The sequence below is a fragment of the Doryrhamphus excisus genome, linkage group LG17 (assembly GCF_037039965.1).
Source record: "Doryrhamphus excisus strain RoL-2023G ecotype Guam linkage group LG17, RoL_Dexc_Guam_v1.1, whole genome shotgun sequence".
NCBI lineage: Eukaryota > Metazoa > Chordata > Actinopteri > Syngnathiformes > Syngnathidae > Doryrhamphus > Doryrhamphus excisus.
This window is the reverse complement of record NC_136373.1, coordinates 18,212,171-18,227,033: the sequence shown is the minus strand read 5'-3', so window position 1 is coordinate 18,227,033 and position 14,863 is coordinate 18,212,171. Positions and strand designations below refer to the sequence as shown.

At 51.7% G+C, this 14,863-nt stretch overlaps 1 protein-coding gene across 1 annotated transcript; it reads right to left on the bottom strand.

Moving 5' to 3' along the window:
* Positions 1–249: 249 nt before the first annotated feature.
* Positions 250–14,714, bottom strand: LOC131137502 (uncharacterized). Its single transcript, XM_058085536.2, has 9 exons — positions 13,368–14,714; positions 7,002–7,208; positions 6,571–6,784; positions 5,189–5,350; positions 4,538–4,756; positions 4,288–4,434; positions 3,966–4,206; positions 3,737–3,901; positions 250–3,290 (listed from the first exon to the last, which is right to left on the bottom strand). Exons 1-9 carry the CDS (start codon positions 14,066–14,068, stop codon positions 1,156–1,158), a joined length of 4,191 nt encoding a protein of 1,396 aa, XP_057941519.2. The 5' UTR covers positions 14,069–14,714; the 3' UTR covers positions 250–1,155.
* Between the last annotated feature and the right edge of the window lie 149 nt (positions 14,715–14,863).

Sequence of the window (14,863 nt, the reverse complement as noted above, 5' to 3'; positions counted from 1 at the left end):
GTCATAGCACGGAACACAGAACCGAGGAAGTTGAACAGGACCAACCTCATCACGCACTAAAAAGGGTTGTGGTCTTCCAGGAACATCCGCCATGATTGACACCTTCGCACGGCGTTCCAGACTCCCACGGGACGGCAAAATGTCATTGGCTGGAAGACAGCAGAGCCGGCCCCCATCGGCGCTGAGTCGTGTCAGCGGGAGTCTGGTGATGGGACCAATTCTCACAGACTTGATGACTGGCGGTCTCTCTCTGGCTGATATCACCTCATCAAGCCTTGTGTGCCGATAATCCGATATCGGCAGTGAAAGACCCCCCAAGCGTCCACAGACTCCACAGACGGCGTGATACCTAAAGACGCTTTATTGTCATATCCACACGTACAACATCATGGCCTCCGCCATCCTCCAGTGAAAAGCTAAAGCTGTGCTAGATATAAAATCAAAGATTTGGTCCTTAAATATATAGCGTATATATATTTATATCATCTAGGCATCATGGTATCCTTGTTGCTACCCACACAGAACATCAAACATGGGCGGGAACCAAGCCACGGTGTAGGGCAGGGGATGGGATGAAAGGGGGCGGGATGGACAGGTGGGGGGGCGGGGCCACGCTGAGGAAGTGGAGGCACGTTTATTTACAGCAGCAAAAAAATAAGCAACCCAAAAAACATCCACAGGGGAACCCGTTCAAGTACAAGTCTTTGGGCTGGGATAGGCTCCAGCATAAGCGGATGTATACTTATAATTATGAGTTGCTGATTGAAGTGGTCTTGGGTGTCTGGGCATGTGAGTCTGCCCTCCACCGTCTCCGTCCTTGGAGGTAAAGTTGCCATGTTTATAAAATTAGTGTGAAGCACTTGAACGCAGCACAGAGAGACGTGTCACAGGTATTGCTCTTTTAATCAACCTTGGAATGTGGAAGTAAGCTTTTCTTCTTTTTCGTTGGCTTTCTGCCTCCGCACTCCCGTCCCTGCTTGCTCCAACCACCACCGACACGCATGTCGATGCATGTTGAGTGACATGAAGACCACGTTCTACCACGATGACGTCCTAGCGTGAATGCAAACACCAAGTTGTCCACAGAAGATGTTTTTGTAGCCTGGCTGGTCAGCACAAACCACTTCCTTGCTGCTCCTCCTCTTTTTTCCGTGTCTACATGTTAGCAGGGAGTTTGTGTCTCAGCCCCTCCGAGTCTTTTCTGGCCAGTGACAGCTGGGGCTCCTTTTTGCCGCCCTTTGGGGATGTGTTGGCAGCCGGGGCGGCGCCGTGTGTCGATTGTGCGGCTGCGACGGCGGATGCCGGCGAGGAAGGCGCACTGAGTTTGGAGGGGTGGGTGGGGGCGGCGGTCGGGGTTGGTTTCGGGAGGTGGGCGGATGCAGCAGCGGAGTCACTCGGAGATGCGGTGGTCTTGGTGGAGCTCGGGGCTGACTTTGGGGGACGGCTCAAGGCGGACGTGGCGCTGGGGGTCAGGGTTTGCTTTACAGGATGGACGGTGAACCTGACTTTGGTGGGGGAGTTGCTGCTCGCAGGGGGAGGAGCCAGGGACGGTTTGGGGATCTGGCTCGGGGTGGGCGTCCTGGCTGCACCGAAGACAGATGGCTGAAGACAGGAGGTTGGACTCGGGGATTTGCTGAGGGACGGGTTGGACGTTGGCGGAGAAGGCGGTGCAAGTGTCTGCGTTTGTCTGGGTGTCATGGTCGGGGACGGGATTGGGGTCGGTGCAGGGCTGGGGCCCGACAAGGGTGACGCAGTGGGCGGCGTGCTGGAAGCCTTGACTCGTGCGCTTTGCGGGGGTACGGAGGAGGTGACCGCCGGAGACGGAGGCGAGGAGCTCAGAGAAGACTTGGCTCCAAACATTTGAGGTAGTGGAACGGGGGTTGAGACACAGGACGGGGGAGGAGTGGAGGACGGCGAGGGGGATGAAGAGCGAGGAGAAGGCGTGGCCATGGGTTTGGGGCGGGACATGGAGAACGGCAGTGAGGTTGTTCCCGTCGAGGGAGGAGTGGAGCAAGGAGGCGGCGAGGAGGAGCGAGACGGTCCGGCGGGAGCTGGCTTCGGTCGGGGGGTCTGTGAGATCATCGGGGTTGGAGATGGCGGGGTGGCCGGGGCAGAGGGCATGTACATAGCGGGCTGAATAGAAGGCGGGGCTTGTTGTTGCAGTTGCGTCATATTTCCCGCAGGCGGCACCGCAGGATTGGAGGTCAGTATTCCCGCACTGCCGCCTCGGGCCAACTGCCCCGCCAGGAAAGGAGCTGCCAGTAAATTCCCTCCAGACGCCTTCCGGTGGAGAGGGGGATGAGGTTGCACTCCAGCCCAGGAGCGGTGAGGCAAAGTGGGCTGCGACGCCGACAGCAGCCTGGCCTCCTGGGTGAGCCTGCCCAGGGCGGGGAGACCCTGGCAGCTGTTGCCACCATGCCGCAGAAGAGCTTCCTTTGCCCCCTGCTGGCTGCTCCCAGGGGCGCTGTTATCTAAGGGGCCACCGGGGGCAGCGGAGGGGTTGGGGGTCTGTATCTTGTTTAAAGGTGGGGTTGACGCTCCTCCTCCTCCTGGTGGGTTTGCAACAGATCCACCCCCTGCTGGAAGATGATCCGCCTGGAGGCGCAGGTTGTAGTGAAGAGTCCTTCCTTGTTGGGCAGACGTCGGCACGGAGGACGCCGAAGTAGGCGGAGTTTTGGCCACCGGCGGGGACGCCAACCCGCCGGGTGGGCCCATCATGGACGGGGAGGCGGGGAATCCTCTCGGAGATAACCCTCCCATCCCGCTCATCGCCATCATCCCGATGAGGGAGCTGACTGAGGGGCGTAGCGGTTGCAAGACGGGAGCACGAGGAGGCGAGAGCGGGAAGGAGGAGGAGGGCGACGGCGATATAAGAGGGGAGGGCAGGAAGAAAGCGCCCCCCAGCGCATGCTGCTGCTGCTGCAACTGCTGCAGCTGCTGCTGCTGCTGGTGCATGAGGGCGATGGCCACGTTGCTGGTGGCGGCCGCCGTCTGCAGGGGGGCATGAACCAGGGGCGCCCAGATGATGGGGCGCGGCCTGGGGGACATGGTGCCGCTTCCCGCCATGACGCCGCTTCTCCCTGCTGCGGCCGCCGCGATGGCGTCCTGCATGGCCGGCATGCTGTCGTGTTTAACTATCTGCTGCACCAGGATGCTGTCGCAGGAGCCCAGGCCGCCTGCCGCCAGGCCCGCCCCCGGGCCCCCTCCGCCCCGGCCCCCGCCGCGGCCCGTGCTGCCCCCTAGTGAACCACCTTGAGATGACTTCCTCAGTAGCATGGAGTTTTTCCTTCCTGTGGAGCAGCAAAACAAGACAAGTCTCCGGTTATGGCAGACAGGAACTGAGAACCAGGACATGAATGTGAGCCTTCCTCCCACCAGTTATTGATGGTATCCAACGTGCACATAGTAGGCTACAAGTCGGGCTACACGATGAAGTCATGAAGGTTGACTTTTATTATGATTATTATTCATGAGACAATGCTAATAAAATCCTCCATGTTGTTATTCAGACCACAACCCTTCAGCTTTGGCAGAGCTCGGCCGCAGTTTGACCCCGGAACAGATTATTATTAAAAAGCCTTCCACTGTGTTTGAGCGTGCCCAGTGGAGGGTAGGCTCCATCATTTGGTTTTTGCTAATTCTGACCTGTGACCTTTCCGCCAAGGACACGCTTGACAAAAGCACAATGCGGAGGAGCAATTGCATTTTTGGGACAGGAAACGGTCACCGGCATTACCTATACGGTCCAAGCGGTCCACGGCGACGGTCTCGAAGGCCCGCCGCATCATGGGGTGCTCCTCCAGCACCTCGTTGAAGCTGTCCACACTCAGAGAGTACAGACGGCAGTACGTGTCGGCACGCACGCTCGCCGTCCGGCGCCCTCGAGTCAGCAAACAGATTTCTGGGAAAGCAATGGAGATTAACGAGCGTGGAAGAATAAAATCATGAAAAAGTCTTCCTGTCACCTCCAAAATAAGAGCCGTCGCTGAGTTTGGTTTCCTTGTTGCCCCTGGTGAGGACGCTGACCCGCCCGTGTTGGATGAAGTACATCTTCCTGCCCACCGTGCCCTCCCTGATGATGAAGTCGGCCGGCTGGAAGACCTCGAAACGCAGCTTGGTGAGCACGGCGGTCACAAAGTTGGGGTCGGCGTTGGCGAACAGCGGCATGTTGGCCACCAGGCTGCGGCAGTTAAAGCTCACGATCTCCTGCGTCAAGACACACGCGTTAGCCGGGGTGGGGGGGGGGGGGGGGGGGGGGTCATGTTAACGCGTCTTCCTGTGTTTCACCTCTTTGAGGGGCTCGCTCAGCTCCCCCAGGATGTTCTCCTCGTCGAACATTTTGCCCTGGAAGCGGTGCTCGTAGTACTCGTGGATCTTTTGCCGCACGTCGGCAGGAAGCTTGTGGAAGGACATGTACTGTTCCACCTGCTTGTACTGCACACACACACACACGTGCACACACACACACACACACACACACACGCAGGTAAGTACCGCGTCGTCCAGGCGATGGCGCCATCATCCAACTACCTCTCACCTTCTCCTGGTACTGCCGCCGAGACGAGTCCAGCGACTGAATGAGGGCGGTGGCGTGGCCGATGAACATGGCGTAGCAGGTGGCCCCCACGATCATGCTGAGCATGGTGAGCCACACGTCCGTCATGCCCTCCGGGGCCTGGGCGCCGTAGCCGATGCACAACATGTGGCTCATGGCCTTGAAGAGCGCGTACGAGTACTGCACGCCCCACGTGTCGTTCTGGGCCACAGAGGAGAGGCGCCACAAGCGGGCGTTAATTACGTTAATTACCAGGACTTTTTTTTCTTTTCCACTCAGCTGAGATCCCAGCATGCAACAGGGGGGCACCAGCATCTTGTTTAAACAGAAAACTTGTCAAAGAATAATGAAGGACAATCACATGAAATGTCGATTAAACCCGCCTGCGTGTGTGTGTGTGTGTGTGTGTGTGTGTGTGTGCGTGTGCATAGCGGTGTCCAATTATAGCCGTGGATGGTCCAAAACCCGAGGGGACTTTTCTCCTGGGAAAATCCCAGCATCCGCCTGCTAGGCAACAGTCACTGGGGCAACCGCTGTGCCTTGACTCGCCAGGCCGATGGTTTGATTCCATGCTGCACACACACAGATAACACAAAGAGCAGTACAACATGGCGGCATCGGGACGCCACTCACCACCATCAGGTTCTTGGACACCCAGCAGTCCGGAGGGAAGTCCTGCAGCATGGGGACCAGGAACTGCAGGCACCCGTCCCAGTGGCACAGCAGCAGCATCATGCCGATCAGGTTGACGATCCTCACCATGGCGCTGGCCAGGTCGTAGGTCATGTGGAAGATCTGAGGAGCAGAGGTGCCGGGGGGGGGGTTTACTGTCATTACATGTTATTTCCCCCAACGTGAAAACTCATGAGAGCTGCTTCATCTACCTCTGAGTGCGCTTTAAAACCTTGCTTGTTCTACTCAGCTGTCCGAGAAAGTCACTATGCTTCTTGTACTGTTGCTTATGGGGCTACAAATACCTGCTTACCGCTACTACAACATCGGTTCTGTTGCTGCTGTGTATTACAATATAGGTGTTAATAAATGACCATGTGGTCCATTACAACATTGGTTCTGTTGCTGCTGTGTTTCACAATAAACGTGCTCAAAAATGACCACGTGGTCCATTGCAACATTGGTTCTGTTGGTGCTGTGTTTTACAATATAGGTGTTAATAAATGACCATGTGGTCCATTACAACATCGGTTCTGTTGCTGCTGTGTTTCACAATATAGGTGTTAATAAATGACCATGTGGTCCATTACAACATTGGTTCTGTTGCTGCTGTGTTTCAAAATATAGATGTTAATAAATGACCATGTGGACCATGTGAATCATTATAACATCGGTTCTGTTGCTAATAAATGACCGTGTGGTCCATTACAACATTGGTTCTGTTGCTGCTGTCTTTTACAATATACGTATTAATGAATGACCATGTGGTCCACAAGATGGCAGGATCTGCATATGAAGTATCACGAGCGAGCAACCTCCAGCAGCTTTATGTACCTCTGCATGCGCTTTAAAACCTTGGTTTCACAGCCGTGGGTGTGAAAGTCGTTACACTTGTACTGTTGGTTTAGGATACTACAAACGCCTACTTACCGCTACTACAACATCGGTTCCGTTGCTGCTGTGTTTTACGATAAACGTGAGCAGCTTGATCTAGCTCTGCGTGTGCTTTAAAAACGTTGATTGTGCTAGGTATTGTGCTCGCCATGTGCATTACACTTGCTGTACTGTTGTTTACAATGAACTCATCAGTGCTATTCATGCTAGCTTACTACTACATTGGTTGTGCTGTTGCTGTGTTGTGCAATATAAATGTTAATAAATAAAAAAGTGTGGTCAAAGAGGCCGATGCCGTTTTCCTTTCCACTTTCTCATGTACTCCAAATTATTATTTTAGTTTTTCCAAATTTCCCACCTCGTCCGATTTGAAGTTTAGCAAATAAATGTCAATAATCTGAGCTCGACGGTCCCCGTGAAAGGAAAGCCCCCGCGTGGGGCGCCCTCACCTCCTCCCACTGGTGGATGTATCGGATGAGTCTGGAGAGGCGGAGCAGTCGCAGCAGGCTGAGGATTTTGGTGAAGCGGACGATGCGCAGCGCCCTGGCCGTCCGGTACACCTCAGAGTCCAGACTGTCCACCATCAGGAAGATGTAGTCCACCGGGATGGACGACACAAAGTCCACCAGGAACCAGCTCTTCAGGTAGTTCTGGCGGATGGCCCTGGCACACGAGACAGCACACAAAGGCTCAGCGACATTCCGGCTCTGCCGATCCCCGCGTACGGCATGGTTAATATTCATCAGGCGGCGGCTGGAGCGTGAACAAAAGGTCTTCTACCGCCGGCTGCTCGTCACCTTTTCACATCTCTCCCCGTGCGCGTGTTTGAAGGCCAGGAGAGCACATTAGCATGCGTGGCTATTCATATCCCACCCCTCACCTGGGGTCCAGCAGTATCTCCGTGCTGTCCTCCTTCACGATGCCGGTGCGGAAGTTGAGCACCAGATCCACCATGAAGAGCGTATCGGAGACCACGTTGAAGATGATCCACGACGCCGTGTTCTCGTCTCGGAAGAAGGTGATGCCCACCGGGAGGATGATGAGGTTGCCCATCATCAGCAGCAACATCAGCAGGTCCCAGTAGAACCTGCGTGGACACCACAGTTGGCTCGTGAACATCGTTACTCTCCATCCTGGTCCACCGTGTTCTTCTCATTACACGTAATATTGTAATATCATGAGGAAAAAAATCACAATATCACGAGATTAGATGTTTAGATGGCCAGTCTAAAGATTACTGAAGAAAGATGGAGAGTGTGGAGAACGTGAGCTGTGCTCCTGTTTTTGGTGATCTTCTTAATGACCAACCTGTATTAACATAAACGACAATAAAGGAGAATAAAGGCTTCTAATAAATTAAATAAATGTTTCTAATAATTTGTAAATAATTTGAAAAAAAAATTAAATAAATAAATTTTTCTAATAATTTTTAAATCCTTTTTTTAAATTTTTAAAAAAATAAATTTTTCTAATAAATTAGAAAAAATCCTAATGATGTGGAAACCAGTTGTGATGTAATATTGTATAATAATACTGAATTATATAAGAAGGTGGTATCATCCATTTTAATCATGTTGGGTGCTTGAGAGAGTCCACTCGGCCAGTGGTTCTCAACAGGTGGGGCAGGACCCACCAGTGGGTCGCGATTCTTTTCCCATGAAAAAATAAAAATAACGTAATGACCCAATGTTGAGGTGGCTCGGACATCTAGTTCGGATGCCTCCCGGACGCCTCCCTGGTGAGGTGTTCCGGGCATGCCCAGCCGGGAAAAGGCCCCGGGGCAGACCTAGGACACGCTGGAGGGATTATGTCTCACAGCTGGCCTGGGAAGGCCTTGGTGTCCTCCCGCTGGAGCTGGAGGAGGAGGTGGCCGGGGACCGGGAAGTCTGGGCTTCCCTACTAAGACTGCGGACCCGGATAAGCGGAGGAAAATGGATGGCTGGATGGACCCAATGTCTGTGAATGCACCTCAAATTCTTGACTATGCTACTCACTTCCGAGTCGAATCCGACACACAGCTGCAGATATCTGCCGGAGAAAATCACAGCATAACGTAACGTTGTGTTGAAAACAGTCCTTTCCGATATTACCAATATGAGAAGTTGAAGAATTCCTGGGATTTTTGAGGAATGGTGGTGGGGGGTCGTGTAGTCAGACCACCGTATCGGCAAATGTAGGACATGTGAAAGCTTTGGGGACACAAGTTTGTCATGTAGTCATCATAAGAGTCAAGTGGAGACACTATGGAGGACTGCAGAGGACAACAAGACAGGACCAGTAACCTTGGGCGGCCTCGTCAATCTCTGTTGCATGCGTGTGCATGCGTGCGTGTGCATGCGTGTGCATGCGTGTTGGGGCGATCTAACCCTGTGATAAAAAGCGGGGACATGGCAATTGGGAAAGCGATTAAAGTATGACAGAGGAGACGAGCCAATCATCTAGAGACGACTTCTGTCCTCCTTCTGTCTCTCTCCCCCTAATCCCCTTCATCCATCACCATAACCCATATCAATGACTTGCCAGCCCCCCCCCCCCCCCCCTCCCCTCCCTCCCTTTCCCCTTGACCGGAGTACACTCAAGCTCCGTCCGTGGTCGATCGCTATTGAGCTCTAATTTGGTAACACAACCTCATGGTTGGACCACTAGACTGATGAAGATGAAGTGCACACCGTCTCCTGGCGGGCTTTCACTACAGCCGCGCAACAAGGAATCACGGGGCCGCTGTTGTCATAGCGATGCCCCGGCTTCATCCCTGACCTCGACAAGACCTTTGTTAAGTGGCTACTTAGCAACTACGTGACATGGAAGTGATTTGGTCTGTCTGTGGTACGCCTCACGTTGCCACGACACATGGAACACTTCAGTAGGTTCACCTGCACGATACTCAAGATATTTTACACAACTTATGTTATAAGTACAAAGGAGTATTTGGGACACAAACTCTCAAGAATAAAGTTAGCACCCCTCATAGCCGTCCCAGGCAAAGCCTGTTGCAACAGAGTTTTAGAATAATGTGAGATTTCAAGAACAAAGTTGTAACTTCATGAGAACAAAGTCATAAAAGTACAAGACAAACGTGGTAGTGCAGCGTTAGCAGCGATCTCAGAGAAAAAGCCGAGCCAAGGCAGGCCCCCCTTCTACGCTGACTAGCACGTGCGTCTTATTAAAGTCTTATTAAAGTCCACACGGTGGCTGATTGGAATTGCAAATGCAATCAAAGGTGTTGATCAGGTGGTCCTCCTGGCGCCGCCTTGAACAGGTGAAGTGGTGACCTGCATGGATCTGCTCAGCTGCTGTCACACGCCGCGTTCGTCTCACCGACGATTGTCAGCATAGCATCGCATGCTTGCTATTTTATGTGTACTGTATATACAAGTACTGCATGTACCCTTCTTTTCATGGTACCATCTGGCTCTCACAGTGTCTGCCCACAAAACCAGTGACCAATGAGAGTGAGGAGCCCTGGTCTACAGCGTACATAGACATAGTAGACATAGACATAAACACAGACATAGAAGACATAGACATAGAAGACATAGAAGACATAGTAGACATAGACATAGACATAGAAGACATAGACATAGTAGACATAGACAGTAGACATAGACATAAACACAGACATAGAAGACATAGACATAAACACAGACATAGACATAGTAGACATAGACATAAACACAGACATAGACATAGAAGACATAGACATAGTAGACAGACATAAACACAGACATAGACATAGAAGACATAGACATAGTAGACATAGAGATAAACACAGACATAGACATAGGTGACATAGACATAGGAGACAGACAGTAGACATAGACATAGAAGACAGACATAGTAGACATAGACATAGAAGACAGACATAAACACAGACATAGACATAGTAGACATAGAAGACATAGATGTAGAAGACATAGACATAGTAGACATAGAAGACATAGTAGACAAAGACATAGTAGACATAGACATAGTAGACAAAGACATAGTAGACAAAGACATAGTAGACATAGACATAGTAGACAGACATAAACACAGACATAGACATAGTAGACATAGACAAACACAGACATAGACATAGTAGACATAGTAGACATAGACATAGTAGACATAGAGATAAACACGGACATAGACATAGAAGATATAGACATAGTAGACATAGACATAGAAGATATAGACATAGTAGACATAGACATAGTAGACATAGTAGACATAGACATAGAAGACATAGACAGATATAAACACAGACATAGACATAAACACAGACATAGACATAGTAGACATAGAAGACATAGACATAGAAGACATAGACATAGACATAGTAGACATAGTAGACATAGTAGACACAGTAGACATGGACATAGTAGACATAGTAGACACAGTAGACATGGACATAGTAGACATAGTAGACACAGTAGACATGGACATAGTAGACATAGTAGACACAGTAGACATGGACAGCACATAGGTCCAAGCCGTAGGCGCCGTAGGTGGCGTAGGCGCCGTAGGAGGTGAGCGAAGGTAGGACAAGAAGGCGTGAAGGAGGTTTAAGAGTAATCCGTGTGCAGGAAGACTGAATGAGGTACTTGAATGAAAAGTTAGATGACAGACTCAATGATGCATAAAGCATACTCAAGCTGCATAATTTACAAGGCCATGCATCATTCATCCAAATCCAATTGTAATCTTGCCATAGCAGTAATTGGAATTATTAACGAGGGAGGGGGGCGGGGGGGCGGGGGGTGTCCGTGTGCCTGAGGACTGAGATTCCAGCCCGGCCTTCCTCTTATGTCACCCGAGCCAAGACGGTGCCAGCCGCCGTCAAAATGACAGACTACACAATAGCCAGCCCTGATGAGACCAATGTGGGCCAGCAGCCTTGGGGATCGAGTCCTCCATTGTTGATCAGTCCGTCTGGAGATTAGATTAGGAGCGCCGTGTCCGGGAGACAATGTCAGCCGGTCCACAGGAATAACGCCACTAGATATTTGGTGCTTCTGATCACAATGACTGACTCCTCTCACTTCCTCCTTGGGCACTGCTGACTCACAACACCTAAGTCCTCATCCTCCCACACCCAAGTCCTCATCCTCAATCCAGCTCTAGATCCCGCCCTGTCTCTCTTCAATTGCCATTGTTCACTCTGACATAATAAGCCCTCACAAAGGTCTTAAAGGCGTTGAAAGTATGAGATGTAGAGGTTGTAACACTAATGATTGATCCTGGAAGATAATGATTGATCCTGGAAGATAATGATTGATCCTGGGAGATAATGATTGATCCTGGGAGATAATGATTGATCATGGAAGATAATGATTGATGCTGGAAGATAATGATTGATCCTGGGAGATAATGATTGATCCTGGGAGATAATGATTGATCCTGGGAGATAATGATTGATCATGGAAGATAATGATTGATGCTGGAAGATAATGATTGATCCTGGGAGATAATGATTGATCCTGGGAGATAATGATTGATCCTGGGAGATAATGATTGATCATGGAAGATAATGATTGATCCTGGAAGATAATGATTGATCATGGAAGATAATGATTGATCACGGAAGACGATGCGTGAACAGATAGAATCAGAGTCCCGGTGTGGCCTTCAGCCTGGCCTTCAGCCTGGCCTTCAGCCTGGCCCTTCTCCAAGCCACGTCTACATGATCCACGCCGCTTGCCTGCTGTAATTCCACTACCGACTTGACCGTGCTTGACGTCCCAGCAGACACTATGGTGCGTTTAAGGATCGCTGAACAAAGTGGGAACTCCAATGCTTAACAAAAAACATCATCAGTGAAACATGAAGGTATAAATATGGTCAAATTGTGGGCGTGCATTTCCAGATGAGGTGACTGTGTACAAATGAGATACCAATCCCAGAAGATGAGCTATTATTCTACTCAATACAAATACACAGGCATGGAAGCAGGAGTTCAGAACAAAGGTTTGATTCCACGCTCGGCCTTTGCAGTCGTTTTCATGCGCTGCTAGCATAACGACATCCTGGCCCCTGATTTGCATGTGATCATGTGACATCACCGGTGGAGTGAAGAGTATTTTTACTCCTGCTATCACACTTGTGGAGACCCCCGAGCCCCCCCCCCCAGGGCTGTGTTGCTGCCTAAATTGGACAACTTGTCACCTGCACTTTGTCTCTTACATAACCCCACCCCACCCCCACCCCCACCCCCAACCCTATTCTTGTGCCTGTTATCCATCCATGCATCCTGTGGCCTCTGGAGTCGGGCATCAGACACCCGGTACCCTGCACCCGGTACCCTGCACCCGGTCTACTCTTCACCTCCTACGTCTCCCATTCTGCCTCTATTCACCCTAATAGCCACCTTGATAGACACCCCAATAATTAATAGACACCCTAATCACCCTAATAGACACCCTAGTAGACACCCTAATCACCGTAATAGACACCCTACTCACCCTAATAGACACCCTCATCACCCTAATCACCCTAATAGACACCCTAATCACCGTAATAGACACCCTAATCACCGTTATAGACATCCTAATAGACACCCTACTCACCCCAATAGACACCCTACTCACCCCAATAGACACCCTACTCACCCCAATAGACACCCTACTCACCCCAATAGACACCCTTTTCACCCCAATAGACACCCTACTCACCCTAATAGACACCCTACTCACCCCAATAGACACCCTAATAGACACCCTAATCACCGTAAGACACCCTAATTAGACACCCCAATAGACACCCTAATCACCGTAAGACACCCTAATTAGACACCCCAATAGACACCCTAATATCGAACCCTGTTGATCTGCTGCATTTTCAAACGACTAAAATGATGCACAAAGCAAACAACATATTTTTCTTCCAAGGAAAGATGATAATAATAATGATATGAATGGGGGGGGGGGGTATTCATATGCTTGCACAAAACCTTCATGTCAACATGCCAAGTACACCTATGGAGTGGATGGAGCAGAGAACATACGTACTATCCAATGTCTGCTCTTATTGTATGCTCCCTCTAGTATACAGATACTGTAGTATCCAGGTACGCTACTGGATGTACTGCATTATTGATCAATGATACAGCTCTGGCTTTATTTACCAATGCATCTATCTGTACTGTAATGTGTTCTATATTTGTATATTTATAATAATGTCGTTATGGTGCTGCCCACCATGGAAGAACAGTCCATCTTAGCCAAGGTTAGCCAAACAAACGCCGCGATGCCGCCGTGTGTGTCCATACCTGAAGTCGCTGTAGGGGTGTATGATCCACGCGCCGGCTGATTTGAGTCGTTCCTGCTCCAAAGCCACGGCTTTGTGGGATCCGAACATCCGCAGGCTGAACTTGTTGACGCCGGGCTGCAGCATGGCTCCAAACTGTCTCTGGATGAAGGTGCTCTGGTTGGAGTTGCTGTAGTCCTCCCCGTCCAGCCCCATGCCGAACCCGCCCAGCGCTGACGGACCAACCGTCTCAGGTGTCCCCACCGCCGTGGTGTTGCAAGCCGTGGTGGTGGTGGTCTCCGGGCCGGTAGCCACCACCATCACGCCGGTGCCGGTGGAGGAGGAGGTGGATGCCAGGGCGGCGCGGGATGTGGCGAAGCCCACCGAGCGAGGTGGAGGGTGGGCGGCGGAGGAGGAGGAGGGCGGCGGCGGGGGCGGCAGGGGCACGGGGGTGGTCGGCGTGCCCGCCGTGCGAAAGGGAAGGCCATCCCTGGCGGAGGAGCTCATGATGGAGAGTCGGCGGACGCGGCCCCCCAAGGCTGAATCCCCCCCAAAAGAAGCCTTTTCTCCCTCCAGTGACGCTTGGGAGAGTCTGTAACCCGGGGAGGGCAGGCTGCCCTTACTGCGCCTCTTTGAGTCCCCTCCGTTACGTCTGGGGAGGCTATCGCCCCCAGACCCGGCTGCGCTGCTGGGGGCGGCGACCCCTCCGACCAACCCGTCCATCCTCAGCGAGGAGGACAAATCTAACCAAAAGCCGTAGGAGATAATATCAACGGGATAAATATGACATTGAGAAAAGTGATGGGGTCACGGAGGACCCCCAAACGTGGACACTCCCTCCCCGCTCCCCAGCCCTCAGTGTCCGTGGGGAATATGAAAAGGCTCCATTGAAGCGACGTGTGACGTTTGTCCTTCCAGATGTTTGCCTATCATTGCTCGTCCTTGAAAGCTCCGCCAGAGGCCCTCCCTCCCCTCTCCACGGCCGCCCTCATCGCTCCGACGCCGGTCACGCTGGCACCGGATTCCCCGTGCCCAAAATCAATGCCGGAAGACGACGGCGATGATGATGATGATGATGACGGGGTGACCCGGTAACGCTCACGCCGTCCGGAGGGTGATGAAGACGGACGACAAGGACGTCTGATCCGCTGTCAGGGGTCGTTGGTGGACACGAAGGGCGCGCTAAATTAGGCGCCCACTCTGCCAGGCGCGGCGCAAAAAGCAACAACGAGCCACCTTAAAGGAGGCATGATGACATCCACGGGTGGGTAAGAGGAGCGTGATGATGATGATGATGATGATGATGATGATGGCGCGTCTCAAGCGGCGCTCACCCGGACCGGACCTCTTCCTCAAACCGGATCAGAGGTACCGGAACACGGTCAGGTGCTGGGAAGCTGCAGACCTTCTTGCGTCCCTCATCATCACACGCGTGTTCCCACTCGCGTGGACCCTCCGTGACATTGTGTCCACCTGTCGTGTAACGACGATGAGGAGGAGGATGATGAGGAGGAGGAA

What these genes read in the sequence shown, in the direction of transcription:
- LOC131137502 (XM_058085536.2), bottom strand. Translation starts at nt 14,068, where the DNA reads ATGGACGGGTTGGTCGGAGGGGTCGCCGCCCCCAGCAGCGCAGCCGGG. An exon ending in CACCCCTACAGCGACTTCAG is followed by an intron (nt 7,209 to 13,367) that starts GTATGGACACAC and finishes GTGTCCACGCAG; the next exon opens with GTTCTACTGGGACCTGCTGA. An exon ending in TGAGCGAGCCCCTCAAAGAG is followed by an intron (nt 4,207 to 4,287) that starts GTGAAACACAGG and finishes GTCTTGACGCAG; the next exon opens with GAGATCGTGAGCTTTAACTG.